Below are 14048 nucleotides of genomic sequence, written 5' to 3'. Positions count from 1 at the left end.
CCTCTCTTTCTCTTTCACGTGCTTTACACCCTTATTTTACCGGAATATTTCTTCCAGTGGCTTGCAAAGAAGAGACGCAGGGAATGAATGTATGTCTGAATCCTTGCGTGTCTGATACGTCTTTTTCTTGACTGGTATTTGGCCAGGATGTTTTAAAATCGCTCCTTTAAAATGTCCCACTGCACTTAGCTTTCTCCCCGCCGCCCAAATTCTATTAGTTGGATGAGGGACATCCTGGAAAGGCCGTCTAAGTCGTTCACCTTTTCTCACATTTTCAACTCACTTTTTGTTTTACCTTCTAGGGGATTTTATAAACTATAAATTCTATCTTTTAATCCTTTTATTGAAAAATTTTGACAATCATTTAACTTCACAGACGCTTCCTAGGGGGTGGCACTCCAGCGTGGACTGTGGGTCCCTGGAGGTTGGTGCTGCCTTACAGACAACGGTCCCTATGGGCCACTTTCGTAGACTACGGCCGTTGTTGGGTGATGAGCCAGCACGGAGGGCGCCCCCCAGTGGGCAAATTCCGTTATTGATTTTGCTCCATCAAAAATCATACCCTTCTGGATGACACTCCATTAGAGAACAGGATCCCTCGAAAAGGACGTCCCTTAGGGATGGCCTGCCCCAGGGCAGATACCAGCACTACCCTGCAGGTGACATGCTGCTAGGGGCCCTTGTCTGGGAAAAGGCAAGCAGCATAGGCCTACTCCCCTGGTCCCTATGGTTCAGTGCAGACTGTGTCCTTTGGCTTTAACTCAAGTATTTTATTCCTTCACGTTGATATCCCTGGACTCCCAAGTGATCTTGGTCAAGGGCAGACCCTGAATTGCACCCACCCTGCAACTACACCTATGGGTGGGGTCCCAGAGCCCTGGGCGCCAGCCGGCTGGGCCTCTGCTTCTCACTGCCTGCTCTGCAGGGACCCTGCAGCGGGGTGGGGGCAGCCCAGGGTGGGCGTGGCCATGAGCCTCCCCAGTCCGTCACAGGAGAACTCGGTGACGGGGCGCCCCTGAAGCTCTGCTGTGCAGGCTACAACTGAGACCAGGGAAAACCAAGATGTGCAAGAGGAAGGCACTGCGGCCCGGTGGCGCTGGTCCCCGGGAACCAAACCCCTTTGGAGAAGCCCCTGGCTGGTGCTCCAGGGTGCAACGGTGACCAGGAGCTTGTCCCTGGGGATGAAGGGCACCCCCAGCCCTCCATGGGGACCGTCATGGGCTCAGAGGCCCTGCTTAGGCCCTGGCTGCTCACCCGAGGAGGCCAGTCCACTTGGGGTACAGTGCCAGGGCCCCATTTCTAAACCACGGCCAGGGCAGGAGCCCCCTCGCCCTTCTCCTCCAGCGGGTGGAGGCAGCCAGCTGTGCCCCTGCTCCCCTCCCTCCTGAGCTCTCCCCTCTCCAACAGCCACCACCTGCTCTGCTGGGGCAGCGGGGGGCAAGGCCCGCCCCGCCCTGGACGTGCACCCCAACAGCCGGTGCACAGAGAAGACCAACCCAGCGGACAAGTTCCATACGGGGGTGATGTGGCAGACGACAGGGTGGGGACCACGTGACCAAAGCGGAGTTGAAGGCCCAGCTGGAGATGCAAAGGTCAGAGAGATGAGCCTGAACGGCCTGGGGGAGCGGGGCGAGGCGAGGTTGGCGACTTCGAGGCCGGTGCTCCACTGGGCAGCCCTGGTGGTGGCAGCAGCCAGGGTGCGGGAAGGAACTGAGGGTGGGTGCGCGACCCCCAGCTGTCACAAAGCCCCACAAAACACTCAACCACCTGTCCATCCAAAATCAAGGCTGTATTTTCCTTCATTGGTTGATGTGAGAACAGAATGTTTAAAATAACCGGAGTCTACAGTGGAAACACAGGGTTGAAGATACAGAACCGAAGAAAGCAAACAGCTACAGATGGCCGAACCAAGGCTCAAACGCCGAGGACACAGGTGTGGATGCCAGGAAACAAGGTACGCTGACGACAGGGCATGGTGACATTCACGGGGTTATGAAAGTAAGACTGAAACCAAAAGGAAATCATGCCAAGGCCTTGGCCGGTGGGAAAACATGAGACAAACGTCTGCTGATGTCCTCCGTGAGAAGAGAAGTTATTTCTTTTGTGCCTTTAGCCTTTTCACCTCCCAAACCCTACTTGTCTGGGGTGGATCCCGAGGACACTGCACAGTCAGCACAAGGTGCACACACGTCCCAGGGCCGCTCCGTGGTCCCCCCGGCGGCCCGGCCGCCCTGAGCGCTTGCATAGTTGAAGGACGGTGCTGCAGTTAAACGTCTGAGGGCATTTCCAACTGACAGCGGGTGGGTTTTTGTGACCACGTTAAACAGATAACCAGAGGAGTTTCTAGAAACCGTTTTTATAAAGTCTACCTAAATTAAGAATTTAATAACATCATATATTTATATTAACAGACTATTTACACTGTTTGTGTTTTTTTTAAAAAAACAAACCGAAAAAGAAACCCTTCTACACTTCTGCATAATAAGGCAAATAAAGTTTTGTACATTATTAATTATCTTAATATATATCTGTAACTTCGGTTCCAAGTACCAAGGGAGGGCCAGGGCCGGGCCTGAGTGGGGACCTCACAGTGCGCTGGACAAAATGACCGTTTTCTTCTCCATAAATAAGACAAAAAAACCCCCTGGGGCTCTGAGGCCATTAAATCGCAAAAGCAAACTAAAAGTTAAAAAGCAAAAGTCTCTTTTGTTTCATTTAAATGTCTAAAGAGCACAAAGTTGAAAAAAATACAAATCTATTAAAAACGCTTCTCACCTGTGGGAAAAAAGGTACAAACTTGAATTTTTTTTCCAGTAGCCTCATCTCAAGCTCGGAAAACAAAAGACCACCCCCAGAAGAGCTGTGCATGACACCCCCAACTCCGCAGGCTGCGAGGGGAAGAGCGAGCATCGCCCCAGGACCGATGGAACTGTGCTTAAGTTCTAGAAACAGACGTTTAGGTTAGTCGACAGCAGTGCGTTCGTTCGTGGAGGAACCTTCGCAGGCGCGGCAAGCGCGGCCCCGCGGCCACTACCGCGCCTCTACCTCCTGGGGGTTGCGCGACGGGGAGTAGTCGCGGGCCTCGCCGGGCGCGCGGGCCCCGAGCGGCGTAGTCCTGCTCCGCGGCGGCCCCGGGGGCGTGGGGGGCCCGGCCGCGGCCACCAGCGGGGGCGGCGCGCCGAGCGAGGCGGCGGCGGCCGGCGGGGTCCGCGCCAGGAGCCCGTTGTGCAGCGCGGCGGCGGCCGGCGCGAGGCGCGGGTAGTGCAGGGCGCCCAGCGCGGGCAGCAGCGCCGCGCCGTCCAAGTGCGCGGCCCGGGCGCGCTCCAGCTCGTCGCGGCGCGCTTCCCTCAAGCGCTCGGGGCTGTAGTCGTGCGGCTCGCGGTCGCGGTAGGGGCGCTCGGGCGGCTCGAGGAGGGCGGCGGGGCCCGGGGCGAGCGGGGCGCGGCGGGGCGGCTCGGGGCCGCGGTAGGCCTCCCGCGGTGGCTCCCAGGCGAAAGCTGGGCGCTCGCGGCCCGCGAGGCCGGGGCCGGGCTGCGGGGGCGCGTCGCCGTCCTCCCCGCGCTCCTCCTTGACCTTCACGTCGCTCTGGGGCCGCTCGGCCGCCGCCTCGAGCGGCTTCGCCGGCTCACGGCCCAGGAGGCCCGCCAGGCGCAGGCCGTCCCCCAGGGCCGCCTTGCTGGGCTTGGCGCTGTCCTCCCGGGGCGGGGAGCGGCTCTCCTTGACGCGGGGCTCGGCCTCGCGCTCGGCAGGCACCCCGGTCCGGCCCGGCTCGCCCTGGCCGCGGAGCAGGAGGCCACTGCCCAGGTGGCCCACGGCGGCCACGGGCGAGGTCCGGCTCAGCAGGCGCGTCTTCTCCAGGAGGTCCCTGGGAGCGACAAGACAGCCCCCCTCAGCCTGGCGGGACACCCTGCAGCGAGCTCCCCCGACACCAAGCTCCCACCTCAACGCGACGAGGCCACTGCCCGCCATAGTGACCTCAGGGTCCTTGCGTGCGTGCGTGTGGGGTCCGCTTAGCACCCCCGCCTCCCGTGGAATCATTGCTAGTGAGACCCCGTCAACACGTGGTGACCACAACCCACGTCCCCACGAGAGTTACCCCACGCCTGTTTCCCCTCCACAAGCACCACGGACACCGACTTTGCAGCGGAACCGCAGAGCGCTCCACGGGGACCCAGGCCGCTGAGCCCCTGAGCCCGGACAGTCCTTCGCTGAGAAACTTAGGGCAGTTCCACCCATGCCCCAGACCTGCTGCAGGGACAGGGTCCTGCAAATCCTTCCTCATGCGGAGCGTGTGGCCTGGCTGCGGTCACCATAGTTCCACCCACCCCACTGCAGGCTGCTTCTCACCCGAGGCGCCACCCTGTTGTTTTTTTTTTTCACCCTGTACTTCTTAGTCCTTTGCTCCTGAGCTAGGAGCACGATGGGCACGGCCCCCACCTTGATGAAGGGCTGGGAGGGCAGCTGGGCTTGACTGGGTCAGATCCGAGGCTCCTTTTCCCCTTGGGAGTCCCCAGGTCCCCCGGCCCCCTGACCAACCCTGTGCTGCACCTGGCCACCATCACTCTACTCGAGCCCCACCCGCTTGACCCTGAGATCCCCATGGGGGACCTGCAACTCCCCGGGCTCCTGACCCGCTGTGGCGACAGTGCTGTGGCTGTAGGAGGTGGGCAGGCCCTGGGCTGCTCCCTGGCACCCTTCCTGGGTTCTGCGACACATCCCCACCGTCTTCCAGGCTGATTCTAGGTCGTCTCCTCTCTCTCCTTGCTCTGCGTCAAGCTCCACCCTGTGCACCCAGTGCCTGACACGTAGCACTACCCATGAGTGAAATGCTCCACATTCAGGATTGGGGGGACAGGACCTGGGTGGAAGGGCCGGACAGGGAGCCCTCTGTTCCAGTCCACGTGGCGGGCCACGACTCAAGAACACTCAAGCCCCAGCCTCTGCCGTTCACCTGAAAACGTGGCTACCACCTCCCCTGCCCTGGCCTAGCTCTGCAACGCATGGGGCTGGGGGTAGGGAAGCACGCACAAGCTCAGCCCCCATCCACCTGCTCACAGGTGTACCTCCCAGACTCGGGCCCCCTGGTGGCTCAGCGGCCCCCTGCAGCGTGCAACGGCATTCTCTGCCCTGCTGATCTGAGCTCCCTCGAGGCCCCGCTGTGGTCCACAAGCCCACGGTCCCCGCCAAGGCCTCGGAGGGAGTGAACCCCCGCCCTGGATGGTGCCTGCCCAGACCCTGCACCAGCAAGGGTCCTCTGTGCAGACAGAACGGAGAGTGCTTGGGTGTGGGGTTCCCTTCCCCTAGTCTTCCCGGGCCCTGAGGATGCAGACTTCACAGCCTCCCAACCAAGGAGACTGAGGGCAGAGCTCAGTGCGCCCCGCGGGCAGGTACGCGCGGCTCCGCTGAGCTGCCTAGGGGCTGCGGGGGCGGGAAGCCGGCAGGATGGGAGAGCGGAGGGTCCCCACTCACCGCTCCTCCCTGCTCTTGTCCAGCTCTCGGTCGTGGTTGGTCAGGGCTGAGACCTGCTCGGCGTCTACAGGCTTAGGCCACGGGGGTGGCGTGGGAAACGAGGGCGGCGCCCGGTGCAGCCGGTTCCAGGCCTCGCGGGGGCTGGGCAGGCCGTGCAGCGTGGGGCCCTCCTTGGGGGCAAAGAGGCTGCCACCGGGAGCTGGGGGGTGGGTGGCGGTGGGAGCGTGAGGCAGCGTTGCTAGGAAGGCGCACACACACGGAGATTCCCGATCTCAGACCCGCACGTGCCCCAAGGAGCCGGCAAAAGGGGTCCGTGCGCCCGGCGTCAGGGAGGCCCCGCCCCACGCAGGCGTGCGCGCGGAAAACACATGCGCGTGCCCCTGCGCGAAGTGACGGCGCATGCGCGGGCGGGGGGGGGGGCGCAGTCACTCACTCAGCGCGTGGCTGCCCAAGCCTCCGAAGGCGTTGCTGCCCAGGCTCCCCAGGCCCCCGAAGGTGCTTGATCTGCTGAAAGGGTCTGTGGGGGTAACGAGGGCTCAGGGGTCTCCACGTGCGCACCGGACCCTCCCCCCACCCCGTGGCTCCCGAAGCTGGCAGGTGCTACCTCCGCAATCGGAGGGCTACCCGGTTCTTGGGGTCATCTCCCCACCCACCTGCATCCCCCCAGCCCTGAGGTCAGCACAGGCCAGCCAGACCGCACGGACCTCAAGGGGCACCTACCCGTCAAGTGACCAGTGGGCAGGAAGCTGCCAGGATGCGCTGAGGGTCCGAACAGGTTGGTGGTGGGATGGGCAGCACCTGAGAGGGGGACAGGTTGATGGAAGCCGGAGTGCACCCGGGGCCTCGACTGCGGCTCCTTCCAAGGGTGGGTGCGCCCCGGGCGGCTGTTCCTCCCACTGCAGGCATGTGACCAAGCAGGAGGTGGGCTTTCATCTCCCCGGAGCCTGGGGGACCCCGAGGGGGTGGAGCAGAGAGGCAGGTGCTGACAGCAGTGGAGCCCCCAGAGGAAAAAGGGCAGAGACACGGCCTGCGATCGAGCCTTCAGGGGGCTCTCCCGAAGCCAGCGGCCCTGGAGTTTCCGACCAGAGCTACAGTCCCGGTCACCTAACGGCGGGTGCGGCCTGGGTGCTGACGGACACTGGCCCGAGTCACGGCTGCCAGAGGCCGCAGCTCGTCCTGTGGTGTCCCCTGGCTGCAGGCCACAGTCCACAAGCGTCACGATGGCAACAGCCCCGGCTCCCCCGACGCCCCTCAGGACCGAACCTGGAGGGCAGCCGGTAGGCCCAGTCTGGGGACGGGGCCTGTTGAGTCAGGGGCCGACTCTGCCGCTTAGGGTGCCCCATCCCGTAGCCTAGAAGTGAGTGCCTGGTGAGACCAGTGACGGCGCCCCCTCGTGTCCCTCCAGCTCCCTCCACCTGTGGGGACCCCAATAGTGGTGCGCTGTGTGCGTCACAGGTGGGCTCCTCCACCCACACACACGCAGGTTCGAGTCCCCAGAGAGCTCCCAGCTAGAAACTTGACCTCACCTCCAAGCGACCTTAAGTCAAAGTTCGGAAGCCAGCTGGCCCCAGGGCTAAAGAGGGTGGTGTATCGACAGGGCCGTGGGTGGGTGAGGAGCACAGAGGGGCCCAGGCCACAGCCTGTGGGCTCTGGCCCAGATGGGAGGCCCTCTGCTTTCTGAGGGGGCCTGACGCCTGGCTGGGGTCTGGAGGCCATCAGGGTGGTGGAGCCAGGGCTGGGAAGAGGCGCCACGCTCACCAAGACGGCCAGCATGACACCCGTCGTGCCAGTGTGCCGACAGGCTGCCCGCATGGACCACGTGTCCATGTGCAAGGGGCAGCGGGTGGGGGTGAGCGTACATGAGCTTGGAGGAGGGCGGGGGGAGGTGTCCGAGGAGCAGTCAGGGAGGGCTCTCTGAGGAGGTGACGTCCTTTGAGGGCCTGACAGCTGGGGAGGAAGCAGCAGCAGCCCCGGAGCGAGGGCTCAAGGCCGCTGACCTCGGAAAGGGCTGCTGCTCGGCTGCCCTCAGCGTCTGGGAACTCGGGTTCCAGCAGGTTTCTCGCTTCCCTCTGATAGGAAGGCCGCACGGAAGCTCAGTTGCTTGTGCAAACAAGGTGGTCTGTGTGAGCACCTGCTTTCCTTCTGGGATTCCGGGTTTTGGTCCATGCAGGCAGAGCTGCCTACGTGAACGGCCCCCAGTAAACCCTGGGCAGTGGGTCTCCACGAGCTTCTCTGGGAGACAGCGCCTCGCCCTGCTGTCACGGCTCCTCGCTGGGGAATGAAGTGTGTCCTGGGGCCCCTGGGGCAGTGCTCGGGAGACACCCACCCATTTCCACCCTCCCCCTCTTCCTGGCCGAGGCTGCAACGCATACAGCCGGGGCTGGAGTGTGACGTGTGCCGAGTCCTGGGAGCACTGCGAGCCTGGGGTAGTCCCAGGGACCCTGACGCCGCAAGGCTGTGGCGCGGCTGCTGGGGGGCGGGGCGGGGGCGAGCACACGGGTTCCGAGAGAAAAGCCAGACCCTTCCTGGGAGGGACAGCGGGAAGGACGCCCCAGAGAGGAGGGCATCCTGGCCAGAGTCCACGCGGGGCTCAGGTCGGCTGGGGGTGGGGGGGAGTCTCCGCAGGGGGAGAAGCTCGAGGAGGGCAAGGCTGCCAGACCCCACCAGCTACGGCCGGAGAAACAAGAACGCTGCCCGAGCAGCTGGAGGGAAAAGGTGAGAACGCCTCCGCCCGGCCGCCCCCCGGCCTGCACGGTGGCCGAGCCCCCAGCGCCCACGAGCCAGGCCGCCTTACCTGAGCTGGAGAGGAGGGGCCGGGCCAGGTCCTGCGGGTAGTGGAATCCGGCGAACACGCCCGGGGCAGGGGGTCTGCTAAACAAGTCCAGCTTGGCGCCCGTGTCCAGTTTGTGAGGGCCCAGCTGCATCTGCGGGACAGAGGGTACGCAGGGGCTGCCAGTGAGCTGCCAGCAAAGTGGGACACCACCTGCTCCTGGCCTTGCCCAGTGAGCGGACAGACAGGTTAAGATTTATCCTGACGACGTTTCAGCAGATGCAGAATAACCGAACGCCATGTGTGACTGACACAGGAAGGTCCTGACTGGGGTGTTCCACTCCTTTTCACGCGCTTCTTGAAAGCTGGTGTGTTTTACACTTAAAACACATCTCAATTTGGATGTGACATTTTCACTGGAAATACTTGGTTTAGATTTTGTAAAATTGAGCTGGAAACTTACATCCCACACCCAAGCCGTTCCAGTTTTCCGACGACTAAATTTACCTTCAGTGTTAAGATTCAAATTTAGTGAAGTTAAACAGAACTACGAAGCCCGTCCCCGGTCACAAGGGCCACAGGAGGCACGGGGCGAGGTGAGTTCTATCTGCCGAGACGGCAGCGACAGAGCGGGAGGCTTGGGCCCTAGCTGGGGCCGCTGCCCCACCTCCTTCCCTGTGCCTTCTAGGCGGCTCTAAGCATCTGCATGTTGAATTGCACAATAATCTGTCGTAAATCCCTTTCTGTGACTGGTCCTTTGTAGCACATTTAGAACGTGATGAGTTAAAAGTATTGTGCGTGGGGTAACGCGTTATCTGAGACGGCAGACGAGAGCATGGAGACCCTTCTGCGGTACGAGGGCAGCGCCCCGGCCCGTTGCCCCAGCTGTGGGTCCCCAGGTCTCCCACTTCCCTGTGTCGCTCGGCCAGGGCGCCTGGTACCACCTGCCGGGAGGGCGACGGCCTCGAGCTGGGTTCCCGTTCACCACCTGTCACCCCCCCACCCCAGGAGCACGAAGGCTCCGCGAGCGCTTTTGGTCATCTTTGCCCCTGGCTAAAAACCCAGGCACACAGCAGGCCCAAGTGCTAATAGACACCTGGGGGGAAGAAGGGGACAGAGCCGACGGCCCACTGGGAGGACTCAACTGATGGTGGGGAGGCCCGCAGGGTCAGCTCCTCCCAAATCCCTGCCTGCGTCACCCTGGGTGGCCAGGTGGGAAGTGGCCTTGAGTTCCCCACACACTGCTGTCCTGTCCCCTCCCAGCCCAGCACAGCGCCTGGGCGAGGGGCAGCCTCTGAAGCACAAGCCTGGCCGGCAGCGCGAGCTGTCAGGCTCACCTTTATCTTCTGCTGATGGTGGTAGATCTGCCAGGCGATCTGCACGTGCACAGCACACCACTTCCCGGGCTTCTGCGACAGGGCGGGCGACGGGCTCAGCTTTGAGGCCAGGACCTCCTCGCTCCCCCCCCCCCCGATTCCTGCTGTCACAGTGCACCCCTGTGGCCACTCAAGAGGCACCCAGGGTCCTCCCTGGCCTTGGACCTTCCCTGAGGTCCCGCCAGGCCCCTTCCTCCCCAGGTGAGGCAAGCAGGCATACACACACTCACCCTGACTGCTGTCCGGTATGGGTCTGACACCTGCCAGCGACAGAGGAAGAAGCATCAGACCCAGGCTCTGCAAGCAGCCCAGCCCCGGGGGGTCGGGGGGAGAGGACTATGTGGGCCTCCACGAGGAGCCACGCCGGCGGGAATGCCCACCAGAGAAGGAAGGAGGCACGGGCACCGCTGCCACCTACCCCGGGGGCTTTCTGTAGGAGGGTGTTAACAGCACTGGCCTGGCCTGTTAGCTCGAGTGGGTTTGAAGTCTGAGGGGAGAGACGGACAGGGCACGAGATGACTTTGCAGGCCCCATGCCCAGGTGGCATGAGGGCCCCCAGGCGCCACCCAGGGGCGGCCTGGCATCCCACCATATCCTGTCCGGAGGTTTCTGAAAAGGCTCTTGATCGACGTGCCTGGGCCAGGGGCTTCCCCAAGGGCCAAGGCAGTCCCGCTTCAGGCAAGGTGAGCAGAGCAAGCCCAGTCCCTGGTCCTGGGGCGTAGGGGGTGCTTCCTGCCTGGGCCTCCTGCAGCGAGGATGCCCCTGTGCTGCCGCCATCCAGACCCCAACCCCGAGCGCTGCCAGGAGGTGAGAACGAGCGAAGCCAGGCTCTCCCGGCCCCATGGGGCACAGAGGGCCCCACCAAGGGTCAGGATGTTCTGCACTGAGGTGAAGACCCCTTGGGGGCCACCCAGGGTCACGACACACGCAACTACGTGCGAGGCGGCTGGAGCTGCCCCGGGACAGCAAGGGCTGGCTGGGGGCGGGGCGGTCCTGCAGAGCCCACCCACAGTGCCCACCCCCCTCCTGGGAGCAGCTGGTACCTTGGGCTGAAAAGCACCCTGCAGGGATCCAAAGGGACCTGGGTGTGGGAGCAGGGCGGGCAGTCCTGGGACGGCTGGAGGGAAGGGCGGGAAAAACTGCAAGAGAAGGTGGGAGGGGCATTCCAGGGGCCTCGCTGGACGCTTGGACGCCCGGGGCAGGGACGCCGGGCCCAGCCCTCTGGTCCCCACCCCGTCACCCCTGCACTGGGTGGGAGGTTACACGGACACGGCACAGCCCCGCCGCCCTCCACACCCCTCACCCTGCCTGGAGAGCTCAGAGCGCACAGGGACACTCACGTTGGAATGTCGGAAGTAGGGACTGTCCAGCTTGGGCGTGTACTTGTCAAACTGGAAGGGAAGGAGGCAGAGAGTGAGGCCTCCGGCCACGCTGACGCCCTCCGCTGGTCAAGCACCCACCCACGCCCTCCAGCCAGGCAGTGGCCAGAGCAAGGCTGGTGGCCTTCAGCCAGCTGTCCCCTAGGCTCCCCGAGCGTGCTGCCCCTTGGCCTTCCCTGTTCTAGTGGTCCCAGCACGGGAGGCGCAGACTTGCCCATCTGGTGTCTGTGGCCATGACTGGGGCGGGGGCGAGGGCGTGGAGCCCAAGGCTGGTGGTTAGGCTGCAAGACACACCGAGGCCACTGGCAGACTAGTGAGTGACCAAACAAAGCTGGGTGGGAGCAGAGGGGACCCTGCCCCACAGCAGCTGGCTCAGGGCATGAGACCTCGAGGACAAGGAACATGGGAAGAGTCCTGGCTCCCGTGGCCCCTCAGTCCTGTCGGGCCTCTGGACCTGCCGCCCTGCTACCAGTGGAGACACTGAGGACCCCATGTGGGGGCAACTGGCCCCACGGCCGTGTGGACACGCGGTGCTCCGCAAGCCCGAAAGAACGGCTCAGGATGGGGAACCTCAAGGCATGACCTGGGGCGGGCGGCGGGGGGGGGACGAGAGAAGGAGCTGGACGGATGGCCGGACGGAAGGGGATGGTGTCAGCCTGCATGCGTGCAGAGAGCGTCTGCGTGTGCCTGCTGCGTGTCCTGCGCCCGGGCCGCCCCCGCCCGCCCGCCCGCCCGCCGGCACGCAGCCTACGCACCGGCGGGGGTGCGGCAGGCGGCAGGAGCGGCGTCGGGGGCGGCCCGGCAGGGAAGGGGGCGAATGTGTGTTGGTGCTGGTGTGTGTGCTGGTGTGTGTGTTGGTGCTGGTGGAACTCCGCCCGCAGCAGAGCTCCCGGGCCCAGGGGGGCGCTCTGGACCAGAAAACGCGCGTTCAGCTCTTGCCTGAGCAGCTCGTGATCTACAAGAGAAAAAGAGAGAGACAGAGAGGCACGTCGGCCGCGGGCTCCCGGCGGGGCGAGGCGGATAGTCACCTGCTGGCACTCCCGGTTTCGGCAGGCCAAGCCGTGGTGGCCGCTCGCTACGTGCGGGCCCCAGGGTGGAGGTAAGAGAGGTGCCTGTGACCAAGTACCAATCAGAATCCCCGAATGAGGCTGGCAATACATGATTGGCTGGCTGAATGAGATCAACAGGCTGGCATCTAAAGGCAAGAGAGAACACCGTGAGCCACCCTGGGAGCCCCCGGAGACAGCCCTGAAGGGGAGCCCTGCCCGTCCCAGCACCCCCGGACCAGTGTCCTGGTCCCATCCTGGGGCACTGAGCTGCCCCAACCCAAGCTAGGCCGACAAGACTTTAGAAAAAAATTGGAGACCCACAGAGAAATCCTTAGTGACCTAAGATTTGGCCGTGAGGAAGCCCCTGCTGGAATCAGGCAGGGAGGGAGAGGCCAGGCTGGGCCAGGCCAGCTGCTGTTCACCTGGGGCCCCTCTCCTCCACCATTCAACCCTCCTCCCCTCCCCCACCCGCCCAGCAGCCCAGGGACGGTGGATGGGAAGAGCCACGGCAGGCCCTGGGAGCCCTCACTGCCATGACCACGGAGCAGCTCCGGGTTGCACCAATCCCCTGCCTCAGACTGCCCGACCAGGCCTGGCAAGGGCTCAGAATGGAGCAAGGGATGTCTGTGTCCGTGTACGCGCGTGTGAGCACCTGTATCTGTGTGTGTGTGCGCGCACGCACACACACACATCGGAGGCCCTGGCAGGAAGCTTCCTCTGCCCTGGGCAAGGTGGCCTGCTAGCGCTATGGGCTGCTGGGGGGCTGCCGTCCAGCTGGGTGGGGGCTGGCCCCTCCCCAGGAGCCGCTTCCCTCCCCCCCGGGGATTAGGATCCCACAGTGGAGGGAAACAGTGACCCTACTGCCCCACCAGCGGCGCCCGGACCTACCGGCGGGGTGTCCTGGGATGACCAGGCTGTTGGCCGGCAGCGCCGGGGGCGGGGGCAGTGTCGGGGGCGCGGCGAACATGGCCGCCGCGTGGTGCTGGTGCTGGGCCTGCGAGCGGAGCGCCAAGTGTGAGGTAGAGAGGTGGGGGCCCGGCCCGTGAGGCGACAGGGACGCGTGCTTCGCGAGCCCCAGGCTGGCGCCGCTGCTGGCGCTGCTGCTCCTGCTGCAGGGAGGGGCGCTCAGTGCCCGGCCGGCGGCGCGCCCCGCGCGCCCACCTGCGGCTGCGCGGGCCCCGCCCCGCGCCCACCTGCGGCTGCGCGGGCCCCGCCCCGCGCCCACCTGAGGCTGTGCAGGCCGTTGTGCGCAGCCGCGCCGGGGCCCGGGAAGGCGCCCGGGGGGAGAGGCACGTGCGTCGGGAGGGAGGCCCGGGTCTGCAAGGGCGCGGGCGGCGGCTGCGGCGTGAGGCGGGGCAGGCCCGGGGCTTCCTTCTTGACGGGTGGGCTGGACGGGGCGCCGGGCGCGGGGCCGGCGGAGGGCAGGACCGGCGCGGGGCTGCGCACAGGGGGCAGGAAGGGCGGCTCGGTGCTCAGCTCGCGGCTGCGCTCCAGGCCCGAGACTTTGGGCTCCGCCCCGGCCTTGGCCTCGGACTTCTCGCCCAGCGTGGGTCCTGCGGAGAGAGGGGCCGGAGTGAGCCCGGGTCCTGGCTCACTGAATGCCCTCCAGGACTGTTTCCCACGGGGCGACGCGCGGCGCGGAGCTCCCGCCCACAACACCTCGGTACCCCCGCCCCCCAAGCCACCTGCCCCGAGGGCCGACCCGCAGGGAGTGTCCTGCACCTCCTGCCCACGGAGATCCCAGCGCAGGGGCTGTCCCGGCCCCATTTTACAGAGGGAGACGGAGGTGCACGAGGGAGCCGGGCCAGGCAGGGCGCTGGGCTCCCAGCTCATTCTGTCGCCCTTCCTTCCTCTGGCAGGAGCTTCACTTGTGCTAGCGGCTGCTCCTTCGGGACCCAGCCGGTGACCCCTGGCCTAAGCCCTCTGGGCCCTTGCCCTGGGGGAGACTTCCGGATGACACGCCTTGCCTGGTCTGTCGGGAGGAAGCTGCTGCGGGCCAACACTG

The 14048-nt window shown here is 64.6% G+C and overlaps 1 protein-coding gene across 6 annotated transcripts in view; it reads right to left on the bottom strand.

Moving 5' to 3' along the window:
- Positions 1-418: 418 nt before the first annotated feature.
- Positions 419-14048, bottom strand: part of FBRSL1 (fibrosin like 1) — an 86920-nt gene continuing 73290 nt past the window's right edge. The window contains exons 7-19 of one of the 6 annotated variants that reach the window (XM_079942633.1): positions 13269-13596; positions 12932-13152; positions 11750-12189; positions 10956-11006; positions 10659-10754; positions 10034-10102; positions 9846-9875; positions 9577-9645; positions 8264-8393; positions 6190-6267; positions 5903-5986; positions 5470-5668; positions 419-3865 (exon numbers count right to left, since the gene is read on the bottom strand). In XM_079942633.1, coding sequence (XP_079798759.1) covers positions 3031-3865; positions 5470-5668; positions 5903-5986; positions 6190-6267; positions 8264-8393; positions 9577-9645; positions 9846-9875; positions 10034-10102; positions 10659-10754; positions 10956-11006; positions 11750-12189; positions 12932-13152; positions 13269-13596 — 2630 coding nt within the window. In that variant the 3' untranslated portion in view covers positions 419-3030. Of the gene's footprint in view, positions 3866-3888; positions 4859-5469; positions 5669-5902; positions 5987-6189; positions 6268-8263; positions 8394-9576; positions 9649-9845; positions 9876-10033; positions 10103-10658; positions 10755-10955; positions 11007-11749; positions 12190-12931; positions 13153-13268; positions 13597-14048 lie in introns of those variants that run through there. The other 5 variants (XM_079942636.1, XM_079942635.1, XM_079942637.1 and 2 more) reach the window with 5 other exon arrangements.

Source organism: Stenella coeruleoalba (assembly GCF_951394435.1).
Source record: "Stenella coeruleoalba genome assembly, chromosome: 14".
In the NCBI taxonomy this organism is placed as follows: domain Eukaryota; kingdom Metazoa; phylum Chordata; class Mammalia; order Artiodactyla; family Delphinidae; genus Stenella; species Stenella coeruleoalba.
This window is presented reverse-complemented; position numbering and strand designations above follow the sequence as displayed.